The sequence below is a fragment of the Bos javanicus genome, chromosome 5, assembly GCF_032452875.1.
Source record: "Bos javanicus breed banteng chromosome 5, ARS-OSU_banteng_1.0, whole genome shotgun sequence".
Classification (NCBI taxonomy): Eukaryota; Metazoa; Chordata; class Mammalia; order Artiodactyla; family Bovidae; genus Bos; species Bos javanicus.
In genome coordinates this window covers 70,282,700-70,296,918 of record NC_083872.1, presented here as the reverse complement: position 1 = coordinate 70,296,918, position 14,219 = coordinate 70,282,700, and the positions used below count along the sequence as shown (strand labels likewise).

The window sequence follows — 14,219 nt, the reverse complement described above, 5'->3', positions numbered from 1 at the left end:
CTCAGAATGAGGCTCTGGACTGAGGAGCCTGGGATACAATGGTGAACCTAACATGGTTCCTTCCACCAGACGTTTACAAGTTAGAAGGAATAAGATCAAGTGAAACCAATGATAGCTAACACAAAGGAGAAAGAGCCATGACACAGGAAGTAGCTGGTGTCTTGATGTAAACCAATTTAAACTCCTTGGTTTAGTGTTTAGGTAACTGCTTACATTTCCTATATAAGTAAGCAGGAATCCACTTTAAGTCTTGGACTGTATGCTTCTGGATGGCTGCAGCTATGACTTTGACGTCCTCTAAGAAGAGTCAAGGAAAATAAGGAGTTGTTTAAAAAGAGCTCCTCGTGAGCAAAGGTGATGAGTCTCCCAATTTTCCTTCCTATTCTTATCCCTTATTCACTGAGTGGTTTGACTCTTGGGATAAAATAAAACAAGCAAGAAAATTTGGCCCATATGTCTCTTTAGGTGAGAAAAGAAAGTAAAAGTGTTACTCAGTCGTGTCTGAGTCTTTTGCAACCCCTGGACTGTACCCTGCCAGGCTTCTCTGTCCATGGAATTCTCCAGGCAAGAATACTACAGTGGGTGGCCATACCCTTCTCCAGGACACCGTACCAACCCAAGGATTGAACCCAGGTCTCCCGTATTGCAGGCGGATTCTTTATCTCTGGGCCACCAGGGAATCCCCTCTTTAGGTGAGCTATTAATAGTAAATTAAAAGGCTTCTGGAGGTACTGTTTGGGAATGACACTGATGTTCTCACAGGCTGCATCAACACTTCTCTGACAGATAAATGGCTGACCCCAGAGAGGATACAGCCTGGGGGGAACGGGACAGGAGCAGAACAGCCATTACCTCTGACACAGTGGAGACCCTCAGGGACCTTACCTCTCCTTCAGGAGTGTCTGAAGGGCACAGCATGCCCCACTGCGATGGCTGGAGGGATCGAGGACCACTCACTTTTCTTGTTTTCTCGAACTGGGAAGAGATTCTCGTCATCATCCCCAGTGCGGATATATATGACAAGCGAGACAGCACCTGAGTCACACCCTGGCGATCCATTTTAAATCTCTTTAGAGACCAATTGCCCTGAAGAGAGAGGAGAGACATGAGACTACCCCGGACCGCTCGTGCTGCCTGACACCCTGAAGTCATTCTGAGAGGCTCTGCACAGGAACTGCTTATTTGTGAAATTAGAGTCATGATATATATTCAGAAATCAAAAATCACAATTAAAATCTAGCCAAGTTACTCACTGGGGTTTTATAGGAATTTAGGGAATATTACCTATATCTAGCAACCAACCTCAGAATGTTTCAATGGATTGACATTATCACATCAGAGCAGGTATTTCCTAAAGAACTAATTACATTCTGAACAAGCCAGTTCAACCAGAGATTTTCACTGGAAGCAATAAGCTAACTAATAGAATACTACCAATTTCTACACATATTTAAGGTAAAATGAGCCTGAAGCTCAAAGAGATAATTTCATGTTGGAATGTGCCGTTATCTGGATGCCTTCCAAAATTAGTTTTAATTAGAGAAAAATATAGCAAGAGAAAAAAAAGACTCTAATAGCAGTTATCAGGGAAAATGAATAAGTATAGGCTTCTTAATCAAGGATAAAAATTACACATATTCACATTAATAAATATATCTTCTTTGGTTATCATGTCAATCTTAAAATAGATTTATATGAAATAAATCTTAAGCCTTAAATTTACTTTACTTCAAATGCATTAGAAGTACTGAAATACATTAAATATATTATTTTACAGAAGCATTAATTGTACACATTAAATATTCTCAAGGATAATTTAAAGATCAAGGTTAGGAATCAAATTTTCAACTCATGGTAACATGAATTAACAGAAAACAGTATGCAAAGAAAAAACAAAGTAGAAAATAAAATGTCAAAAAATGATTGATTCAATATTTCTGATTCAAAAGGGAAAAAACTTAAACCTGCTAAATAGTGGTTCTTCGTTTTCCTTTTGATAATCTAATGAAAGCTATGACTGTTCTCTTGAGAAAAATGCACACAGGACCACAAATATAAATTTTTAATTCAATTTCAGGGGTGGATTCCCAGATACCAGATTAAAATCCTTCCCAGTAGAAAAATTCATCTGTCTGAATTTAAATATGTGACTTCAGAGGAGCTCCTCACAAACTAAAGTTTAGTCACTATTACAGTGAAGATCTATCACTTCAAAAACTTGAGTTTTGATAGAGTGGAAAAAAGCTAAAACCTAGGAAGAAACAATGCATTACAAAGCAGAGAAACAGAGCAAACACGTTTATCTCACAAGTTAACTCCTCATACTGCTCAGTTAACTCCTTGTATGCTTTGAATGAGAATGAACCTAGTGAACTGACTTATGACCAAGAAGAGCAAGGAAGATACACAAACATTCAGCAGAGAACTAAGCAGCTGCTGGCAAATAAGAAGTAGATGGGGATGAAGTCAAGACATTCAGCAAGATAATTTGTTCCAATATTCTTTTTTTTAAAAAGGGAGAGAGGAGAAACAAAGGGCTAAAACTGCTCCTCTGAGAAAATTTATTTGTTGAAAATATTCTACATATGACAACACTCACAATTTTTAAGATTTTTTTATGTGGACCACCTTTAAGGCTTTATTGAATTTGTTACAATATTGCTTCTGTTCTATATTTTTTGTTTTTTGGCTACTAGACTTGTGGGATCTTAGGTCCCTGACCAGGAGTTGAACTCAGACCCTCTGTCCTGGAAGGTGAAGTCTCAACAATGGAACCCATCTTTTTCCAGTTGCCTACAGATTGGTGTTCACCCACAACAAGGCCCACTACTGATTTTCCTAATAAGCAGTCTGCTCCCAGAGTTAATAAGGTGTCATTTGGGGGCAATACAACTACTCAAAACAGCTATTCTGACCTGAAAATAAAGCGTCAGAAAGCAAGGAAAAGTCACTCTAACAAAGTGTGTTTGAGTGCTCTTTGGAGGCTTCTTTTCAAATATCCAGGAATCTACTTCCAGACAAGTTTGGGCCTCACGACTGTGACGGGCCCAGAGAGGCACAGAGGCCAGGCCGCCTCCAGTCTGGATGGAGCTGTCACAGTGGGGGCTGCTCACACAGACCTGCTGCACATTTCTCAAGTCAGACAGGGCGGCAAGTCAGCTGCTGATATACTCTTCTTTTGTTGGGACCAAATCCCATCCATAAAACTAATTTTATGTCTGGCATACAAAACGTGAACCAGACTTTATCAGATAGACCTATAGATGTTACGCTTTAAGAAAGGGAGCAAAAACCTATCTGATAACCCCTGATGAACAGCCAGAGGCCCTGAATACACAGCAGCTGCTGAGGCCTGAATTCACTGCTCACATGAGAACAGCTGAGAGCCCTTTGAGGACTATGAACCCACAGTGCAATGAAACATTTTACAATGTTTCGGACAAAAGTTGTCATTAGTAAACCTACTTGCAATATGTCAGCTTTATTACAGAAAAAATGGGGTAAAGTATCCGTTGAAAGAATGGTTATTAATGGTTAAACTGAAAGATTTTTTCCTTTATGGAAGAGTGTATCTATTTCCTTATTGCCTCAGTAAATTGTAACAGGAACTATAATTTGGCAATACAGTCATATAGCAGCAAAATTTCTACTGATTTCAACTGCAGATATTTCAAAGAAGAAAATTTGTGACTTGTAGCATCCTCAAATAAATATACATGTATATTATAAATTTTTTTTTCCCCACCTAGATTCTCAAAATACTTTAAATTTCCCACTGAACAGATGTACAAATAAGTTACAAAACTCTGCCCGAGGGATCAAAGACTTACAGTTGAAATGGCATTCACCATGCCATTGGTAATCTGGTCCTGACGCATGTGTTTCACGACATCAAACTGGGCTGCTCTTTGTTTAGGAATCACCTGATCTGCAATCTTCTTCATTTCAGAATTAAATTTTTTGAACAAATCTTCAAAAAGAAGAGATAAAAGCTAAAGAAAAAAAAAAGTATATGGTAAACTTTCAAAATGCATCACTAGCTTATTTACTAAATTTTAGGTCTTTATTAAACTTTGTTTAAAAAAACTGATGGAAAAACTGCTTAAAACTGGGGAAAACACATTTTAAATGTACTTATATATGTACTTATCACTATGCTTGGTGTTGAAAATACAAGCGAAGATGATGACATAATCCCTGCATTCAAAGACATTTAGACCAGCCACTCCCAGACTAAGTTTCCACTGACCTAATTTTTAACTTCACAAATAAAGACTATTAAAACCCATAAAAGATCAGGGGAGAAGAATTAATATTAAAAATTCTGCCAGCACCAAGGATGGGTGCCATTTGAACCTTCCTGCATCACTGGTAAAAATGGAACTGGTGTAACTACTAACAACCAGTTTGTAGTTTCTGCCCATCCCTAGGCCCCAAAGTTCCTCTCATAAGGACATCCTCTATAGCCATGGTTCTCAAACTTTAACCTGCATGTAATCACATTGAGGGATTATTAAAACACAAATTGCTGGCCACACCCCTCTGGTATCTGCTTCCATAAGTCTATGGTAGAACCCAAGAATTTTCATTTCTAACAAGTTCTAGGAATGCCACTGTTGCTGGTGGGGGAAGGGTACCCCTGAGAATCACTACCCTACAGAAATGTCTTTATGTGCATCACAGTACATATACAAGATGTTCAAAGCAGCACTATTTGTATCAGTTAAAAACTGGATACCATAAAAACACTATTTAGTTAGACAAATCGTAGTATATTCATATAACAGAATACTACAGAGCATTGAAAATGGACAAAAAAATTACTGGCCACAAAATCAAGGCTAAATCTTTTTTTTTTTTTTTTTTTTTACGGCTAAATCTTAAAAATATAATATCGAGTGAAAGAAGCCAGATCCAAAAGAATATATATAATGTGACTCTATATAGGGTTCAAAACCCAGCACAATAATCAGCTATATTGTTTAGGAAGGATAACTAGCAGGCAAAATGAAAAGGAAAGACACAAACACCATAAAAATCAGGTTGGAGATTACACCTTGGAGGGGAAGGGGAAAGCTTAAGAAAGATTTTGCAAGTTCTGCTTCCACCTAGAATGCAGAAAGCCACAAGACAACATCCTTCCCACCCTGATAACCTTTTTTAAAAAAGATGAATCTACAAAATCATAAAACTTCTTGACTCTAACCAAGAGGTAAGTTGTAAGGCAACCAGGGGAACTAAACTGCAAAGGCGTCAAGCCTCTCTAAGGAGAGATGGGACACGTGACAGAGCAGGAGTGTGCCGTAAAAGAGGACATCAGCTAAAATGTTCAGGACTGCTACAATGCCAAACGTGAGTTATCCCGAAAGCTTAGAATTCTTCCTCGCTCCAGACACAACAGGATCCATACTTGCAAGTTCATTCCACGAATGCTCAGGAAAGACTGGAAGGAGAAAGAAGACCTGAGAACGACCCCTTTGTTGCAACAAGCAACAAAACCCTATCTACTTCCCTGGACTTCCTCTTACATGAGAAGAAACCCTTAAGTCACTGGAGAAAAGGCAGGAAACCCTTCTGCCGAGGATCCCAGGCAAAGGTAACTCACACTGAGAGAGGCGTAGAAGCAAAACCAAAAAAGGTCCAGTTTTTTCAAAGACAGACAGACACACACAGAATACATACTGAAAAAAAGGAATTTAAGAGACATCAACTGAATGCAGTATGTGAAACATGTTTGGATTCTATTTGAATAATCCTACTTTAAACAACAATATAAAGAAATCAGGGAAATCTGAATATATAATATTCAAATTTGATGAGTGATGATATTGATGCTTAATGACATTAAGCAATTTATTCTTTAAAAATTTTATGTGTGAAAACGATGTTATGATTTTTAAAAATTATATCTTTTAGAGACACATTTTTAAGTACTTACACAATGTGATTTGATTATTTGAAATGCTAAAATGATTTGATGGTTTGGATTTGTTTAAACAACTGAATTTGTGGAATGGGGGGATTAGGAAAAGAGTTGAAGAGGACATAGATAAAACGAGATTAACTTCTATTGATGATAGCCAAAGATGTGTGATTAAAACATGGAAGCTAATTTTTATATAGGTTTGAGGTTTTTCTTATTAATATTTATATTACAAATATCTACCAAAATAAACCCCTAACATACTAAGGAGTAAGTCTAACAAAAGAGGTGCAAAGCTTTCATGGAGAAAATTACAAATCTTTATTGAAAGACATCAAAGAAAACCTAAACGAAGAAAATATTCATGGATGAGAAGACTATTTTAAGATTACTAGTTTTCCCCAAATTGATTTACAATTCCAGTGCAACTAATCAAAATCCCCAGGTTTTTAATGAAAATGGAGGCTAACTCTAAAATTAATATGGAAAAGCTAAGACTCTAGAGCAGACAGACAATCCTGAAAAAGAAGGCAAGTGAACTGATTAATGTATTGATAAACTTACCAATCAACAGAACAAAAAGTCCAGAAATATAACAACACATATATTAAAATTCGTTATATGGTAAAGACATTTTATTTTAGCATTTAGCATTTTAGATCTGTAAGGAAATGAAAGACTACAAATAAATGATGCTAGGGAAATCAGTTATTCATTTCATGGATGCTTGGGGCTGGTGCACTGGGACGACCCAGAGGGATGGTATGGGAAGGGAACAGGAAGGAGGGTTCAGCATGGGGAACACATGTATGCCTGCGGCAGATTCATTTTGATATATGGCAGAACCAATACAATATTGTAAAGTTTAAAAATAAAATAAAATTTAAAAAGAAAAAAAAATTAAAAAACAAAACAAAACAAAACAAATGAAACTCCTTTCCTTACTTCACTCTACACACAAAAATCCATTCCAGATAGACTAAAGAACAAATAACAAAGGCATAAGTTTAAAGTATAAGAAGTACAACTGAAAAGAAGAAAGGACTGACAAAATTGAATGCAATTAAAATTACAAACTTCTATAATTAAAAGATCCCATAATAGTAAAAAAAATACAAACTGGAAGAAGATACCAGCAACACATGTAACTCATAAAAAACTGGATCCAAAGTACACCCATATAATCTTAAAATTAAGGAAAATACAAACAACCCAAAAGATATTTAAGAAAAAAGTAGAAATGATCAATAAGTACATGAAACATAAAGACTCAACTTCATTAGCAATGAAGGAAATGCAAATTAAGCCCACAAGGAGATAGCACTTTGCATCCACTGCTGCTGCTACTGCTAAGTCGCTTCAGTCATGTCCGACTCTGTGCGACCCCAGAGACGGCAGCCCACCAGGCTCCCCTGTCCCTGGGATTCTCCAGGCAAGAACACTGGAGTGGGTTGCCATTTCCTTCTCCAATGCATGAAAGTGAAAAGTGAAAGTGAAGTTGCTCAGTTGTGTCCAACTCTTAGCAACCCCATGGACTGCAGCCCACCAGGCTCCTCCGTCCATGGGCTTTTCCAGGCAAGAGTACTGGAGTGGGGTGCCACTGCCTTCTCCATTGCACCCACTAGACAAGACTAAAATTTTTCAACTTTCACACTAAGTCACGGGATAGAGACCATCAGGTCTTACATACAATGCAATGTACAAATACTTGGGAAACTAGTTTGACACTCTTCAGTTAAGCTGAAGGTTTAACTCAATTCCATGACTGGACAATCCTATTTGCAGAAACTCTTTCATAGAGAAAATATGAATAAGAAGGTTAATTTTTTAAAAAAAGAAAAGTCATACAATAGCCTTGATAAGTAGGATGGATAAAGGGTTATTTATCATTTGTATCATACCTTTACACATTGAATGTGAAGGTGAAATACAGTGACATGAAAGAATATAGATGAATCTTTAAAGCAATGTTAAGTGAAGAAAAAAGTTGCAAAAGAATGTATATGATATGAATCTATTCTTATAAAACTCAAACATACAAAAATAATACTGAGCTCTTAGACTGGAAGAATCAATACTGTTAACAACCATACTACCCAAGGCAAACTATAGATGCAGTGCAATCCCTACCAAATTACGAATGGCAATTTTCAGAGACCCAGAACCAGTAATTTTAAAACTTGTATGGAAACAAGATCCCAAATAGCCAAAACAATCCTAAGGGAACTTCCCTGGTGGTCCAGTGGTTAAGAATTCACCTGAGAATGCAGGGGGCATGGGCTCAATCCCTGGTCCAGAAGATCCCACATGCTGAGGAGCAACCAAGCCCGCATATCTAGACTCCATACTCCACAAGAGAAACCACCATGATGAGAAGCCCATGCACTGCAAGTGGAGAGCAGCCCTACTCACCACAACTAGAGAAAGACTGTGTGCAGCAGAGAGACCCAGTGCAGCCAAAAATAGAAATTTTAAAGAAATCTTTATTTAAAAAATATGGGGCTTCCATTGTAGCTCAGTCAGTAAAGAAGCTGCCTGCAATGGAAGAGACCTGGGTTCAATTCCTGGGTCAGGAAGATCCCAATGAGAAGGAAATGGCAACCTACTCTAGTATTCTTGCCTGGAGAATCCCACAGACAGAGGAACCTGGCAGGCTACAGTCCATGGGGTCACAACAGTCAGACACAACTTAGCAACTAAATCATCACATTTAAAGAGAGAAACTTTTGAACTGTTTTAATAAAAAACAATGTTGAGAAAGAACAGAGCTGAAGGGATCAGATGCCCTGAATTCAGACTATACTACAAAGCTACAATAATCAAAACAGTATGGCACTAGCATAAAAAACAGAGATCATTGGAATAGAACAGAAAGCCCAGAAATAAACCCACACGCTTATGGCCAATTAATTTATGACAAAGGAAGCAAGAATACACAATAGGGGAACTTCCCTGGCAGTCCAGTGGTTATGCTTCCAGACTTCCAGTGCAAGGGGTGTGGGTTTGATCCCTGGTGGGTGCACTAAGATCCCACATGTCATGCAGTGCAGCCAAACATATTTAAGAACACACAGTGGAGAAAAAACAGTCTTTTCAATAAGTTGTGTTGGGAAAACAGGACAGGTGCATGTAAAAGAATGAAATTAAAACATTCTACACATAAGTGATATCATACGATAGTTGTTTTCTCTGTCCGACTTACTTCACTCAGTATGATACACGTGGAATCTAAAATAATGGTACAAATGAACCTGTTTACAAAATAGAAATACAGTCACAGATGCAGTAAACAAACTTAAGGTTACCAAAAAGGAAAGAGTGGGGAGAGGATAAATTAGGAGCTACGATTAACAGATACAGACTCAATATATAAAACAGATAAACAACAAGGACCTGATGTATAGCACAGGGAATTATATGCAGTATCTTGCAATAACCTAAAATGGAAAAATAATCTGAGAAGGAATATAAATATAGTATACTCTCACACACACACATATATTACTGAATCACTTTGCTGTACATCTTAAACACAAGACTAAATAAACTATACTGCAATAAAAAAAGCAAAACACACTGTAATAAATATTTTAAAATTTTTAAATAAATGATACAATAAAAAAGAAAACAATAAGTACACAAATTCAGGGTAGTAGGAGAAAGAAAAGGATAGAGTACGGAAGAAATATATAAGTAAATGAAATGGCAATTAGTGGTCAATTATTAAGAATTACTTAAACTGATAGTGGATTCGAGGTGATTTAATTTGTCACCTTCATAACTTACATATATGTGACATTTTTACTTTTACTCTTTATGTTAAATATTAGAAAATAAATGACATTAAACCATGTTAACCACGGAAAACAAATCAATGGGATGGGGAACGGAAAGTCATAAAAATAGACTAGAATGGTTCTGTTTCAGAATTGATGGGAGTAGCTCCTATGAGACTCATTTGTTGATAAAAATTATAAACTCTGGACAAAATATTAAAACTATTTGACAGCACTGCAGAGTAAATGCAGACAGAAACTGGAGGAAACTTGACAGTTATCAAAAGTGCATTTGCATTTTGAAGGCTTTTCAACTAAGGGTAGAAGACATTAGCAAAAAGGGTCCAGGTGACATTAGAAGCTAAAACTCAGAGAAAGACCCACAGTCTTACTGGATAGAAGGATCAGAGGGAGAAGATACCAGCCACCACAGTAGCTGGAAAGTGAGGGGAAAGTCACAGAAAGGAGATAACCACAAATAAAATTTACATCCTCAAATCCACTACCCACTTAATCTTGGGAGAAAATCCCAAGATAATGTAGATAAATTTTGCCCAAATCTCTGCTTGCTATGTCTCCTCCTGCCCCAATTCAGGCAAGGGCTGTGACTGCTTTTTTTCCAATAAAGTTAGTGAAGATGTGACTTTTAAGACGAACTCATTAAGGTCACGCAGATTCTCCTGTGCATGGGAAACCACTTGAGTCCTGAGCCACTCTGATGTCACAGTGCTGCCATGGTCAAGACGGAGCTGAGCCCAGCCTTCCAGGCATCCCGGCACCTCCAGCACAACACTACCAACTGAGCTCCATGTGATACAGAAGAGTTACACAGCTGGATCTTGCCTAAATTCCTGACCCACAAAATCGTGAGATATAACAAAATGGTGGCTGTCTTAAGCCACTTAAGACAGTGGTGGTTGTCTTAAGTTTTGAGATAGATACCATACAATGCAGCAACAGACAAAACCAGAACACCACTTATAGACAGTTCACAAAACTAAGTAAGTGGCTTATGACCAAAAAATAATAGGCATACTTCTTCAATAATCAAATATAAAATTACAACTACTTAAATTCCCCTGAAAAATAAATTACATTTGTTTTTTATTCCTTTATAGAGGAATAAAACAGTTGCATATATATGTAATTTAAGCTACCTAGCACAATAATGTAGTATCAGAGGACATTATATATGCACTCCTTACATAATTCAGGAATTCTGAAGTTCAGGAAAATCTTATAAGCTAAAGATTTTCCAAATTCCACACTGTATTCTTCAATGTTTACAACCCACAGGTAGTTTTTTGATTCATAATTTAGAAGACATGAAAGCCAATGAGTCGTCTCTTCCAGCCACTGTGGAAGAAAGCATTTCCTAGGTAGAACGTGAGTCTATACTCTTCTCCCTTAAGATAAAAGACACATCCTTCCACTTTTCTACAAAATCAACTTTGCAGATGGGAAAGCCAGGGTCCTTGATTTACCATGTCAGAAGTGTTCTAAAAAGAAAACTTCCTCCTCTGAGAGCTTAATCTTTTCTTCCACTCAGACCCAGCAGTTTCCTTCATGAAAAAGAATATGGGAATGGAAGCAGGTGCAGGGGAAGAGAGGGATGGACAAGCCCATTTCAGCAACTTCCTGTGGAAACTGGCAAAGGGACTTGAATAAGTATCCTGAACAGAAGCAAATGCCCTTAACCTTTAACCACAAAAGCTCAGCTCTGTTTTAATTAGTCCCTTACACTTAAGACTTTTGTGTCTCAAATTGCAACAAAGTTTTTTTGGGGATCCTAGATGAATTTGTTGTAGCCCCCTGATTCAAGTACAAGGAAATGCTCCAGTACTAAACAAGTAAAGAGTAAGAGCACACACTCAACAAAACTACGGCCTCATTAATAAATTTCTCCACCCTTCAAATTTCTTCATAAGAGAAATAATGTGCTCCAGTTCACAGAGCAGTAAGAAGCTACAAGGCCTATTCCCACAATAAGCCACACTATTTAGGTCAAGAGTAAAATGATGAAAAGGGATGGAATGCTGGTGATATTATAATATTCAATACCTCTCACTGTTGGCATGAGGCCTTTCAGCCTGCCTAAGACAGGAGCACTAAAGAGCAAATTATATTTAAGAAAAAATGCTGACAGCTCATCAATTGATTTTCAATGAAAATGCTAAAAAAAAAATTAATAAAGAAGTTAAGCTGCTGAAATACAGTTTCACCAATTAGCTTAATGTCAGAGAATTCTAATTAGGCGTCTTGAGATTGCTATTTAGTGTTTAAGCCTTCAGAGTGCCAAATTCTCCTTTTCACACAAACTGGTTGCAAAATTAAAGACATTAGGCAGCCTTAATTACATTATCAGAACAGCTGGGATTAGGCAATCTCTGAAGTCAAGACGGCATTCTTTTGTCACCGGGTGGAAATCCCTGGCTTTCCAGGGTGCCGGATTTTGGTGCCATTCCATATCTCACCCATACAAAGCAAGCTGCATTAGAAACAAAAAAATCTGCAGACAAAGAATAGAGTAATGCTCGGCAAATAATGAACACATTACCGAAAGAGAAAAGGTAGGTGCAAAGATTAAGCCTGAAACCGGTAGGTTTTGCTAACACCTCTATTGGCGGCCAGCCGGCCAGCCCTCTGGTGGCAGTGAGACTGAGGGAAGGCTCTGTGAACCTGCCTGGCCAGTGGATACAGCTCTGTTATCTAAAGCTGAAGCACATTCATACTCCCTCATCCCATGGGGTGTGAAATTAGCAGCTATTGTTTTTACACATTTTTGCCAACACAATGCCTTTTATGTTCTTACACTGTTCATAAAGCAATGTTTTCTTGCACATGGGAACCCTCTTTTTAATTCTAATTTTTTAAGCAACAGGATAGTCTTTTCCTCTCCCCTCTCAACTCCATTCCTTAGTCCTCCAAACAACCAACATTTTTTTTAAAGGACTAGTTGAACATCAAGATTTCTTTTCCAATTATAAAGATCTGTAAAAATTTGGGATTGTTGGCGGCAGGGATACACACAATCAACCCCCTGAACTGTGGTCAATCTGAAGGTGGCCAAGAGCCCACCTGTTAGCCTTAGCCATTGACCAAACAACTTCCCAAGTATGCCAGGTGTTAATTTTTTTCTCAGAAAAAACTGATACAATTATAATTCCAGGTTTTTACATTTTAGACGTGGTAATTAATACCTGCTGTTATGATCCCAGCCACCATCACTCATCTGGAATACTGCCACAGTCTCCTAACCGGACTTTCTTGACAGGTTCATCTCCAAATAAGATCTTTTAAACTGAAATTGATGGTGTCACTTCCCTGATTATAACTCTCTTGTGATTCTCTACTGCAGGAGCAATTAAATCCAAACCCCTTCCCATGGCGTATGGTGCTAGTTCTCCAATGTCCTCTCTCACCACCCCCACACCTCACACTCCAGAAACACTGGTCCTCTTCCAGTTCCTCCAATGAGGCCACTGCCTGAAGACATATGTTGCTCATGCAGGTCTCTTAACAGAATGCAGTTCCAGAGATTGTGTGAGACTGGATTCTCCTCTCAAGTCTCAGCTGGAATGTCTGAGGGCTCAGCTTAAAATATATACCACTTTTTCAAAGAGATATTTAATTAACTGACTGATTTAATCAAGAGATTGATTCTAAGATGACTGAGTTGTTGGAATGAGACCAGGATTCTAAAACAGCTGTTAAGGTTCAAGGATGTAAATGAAAACATGGTTGTGATGAATAAACAAATAAGAAATCTCAGTAGAGAAACAGAAGCTAAAAGTACCAGAATGAAATTTCTAGAACTGAAAACACAACATCTTAAGTAAAAAATTAATTGGATCAGTGTAGTAAGCATGTTACAGACAACATAAGAAAAATTAGGGAACTTGAAAATAGATCAATAGAAATTATCCAACCTGAAGAAGAGCACTAAACTGGGGGAAAAAAAAATTAACAGAGCCTCACTATCAAAGGGTCAAACAAGATAAATTGGAGTTAGAAGGACAAGAGAGAATAATATAAAAAAGATATTTGAAGAAATAGGTTCCAAAAATGTCTCAAAGTTAGTTAGACATAAATTTACAGTCTGAAGAACTTAGTAAACTCTAAGTAGGACACTAACAGAGACCACCACATCAAGGCACTTCTTTTAAGCCCCAAGATAGAAAAGGGACCTTTGTCTGTCTTATTTTTCCTCTATACCCAGCTTGTATAACTATGCCTGGCACATGGTAGAAGTTTAATAGACATCTGTTAACTGAATAAATGATACTACTTAATATCATACATCACTTTCTGCATTAAACACAATGAGAGTAAATAAACATCTCAAAAAAGATACAATATAGGTAACACTACTAACATATTTAAAGAGCTAAGAGTTTTCATAGTTCAAGAAATTCTTAAGTCAAAGAGATAGTAAGTCACGTATGAATGTTTATATTCCAATATACAAACCTATATTCCATTCAACTGTTTCTTCCTCCTATCTAAAATGAATAGTAAAT

General features: G+C 37.4%; 1 protein-coding gene across 1 annotated transcript in view; it reads right to left on the bottom strand.

Annotated features, from left to right (window-relative positions):
• The window catches only part of POLR3B (RNA polymerase III subunit B), a 124,082-nt gene that overhangs the window by 72,074 nt on the left and 37,789 nt on the right, over nt 1-14,219 (bottom strand). Inside the window, exons 13-14 of the mRNA XM_061417190.1 lie at nt 3,831-3,992; nt 886-1,086 (exon numbers count right to left, since the gene is read on the bottom strand). Of these exons, the coding sequence (XP_061273174.1) occupies nt 886-1,086; nt 3,831-3,992 (363 nt within the window). The remainder of the gene's footprint in view (nt 1-885; nt 1,087-3,830; nt 3,993-14,219) is intronic.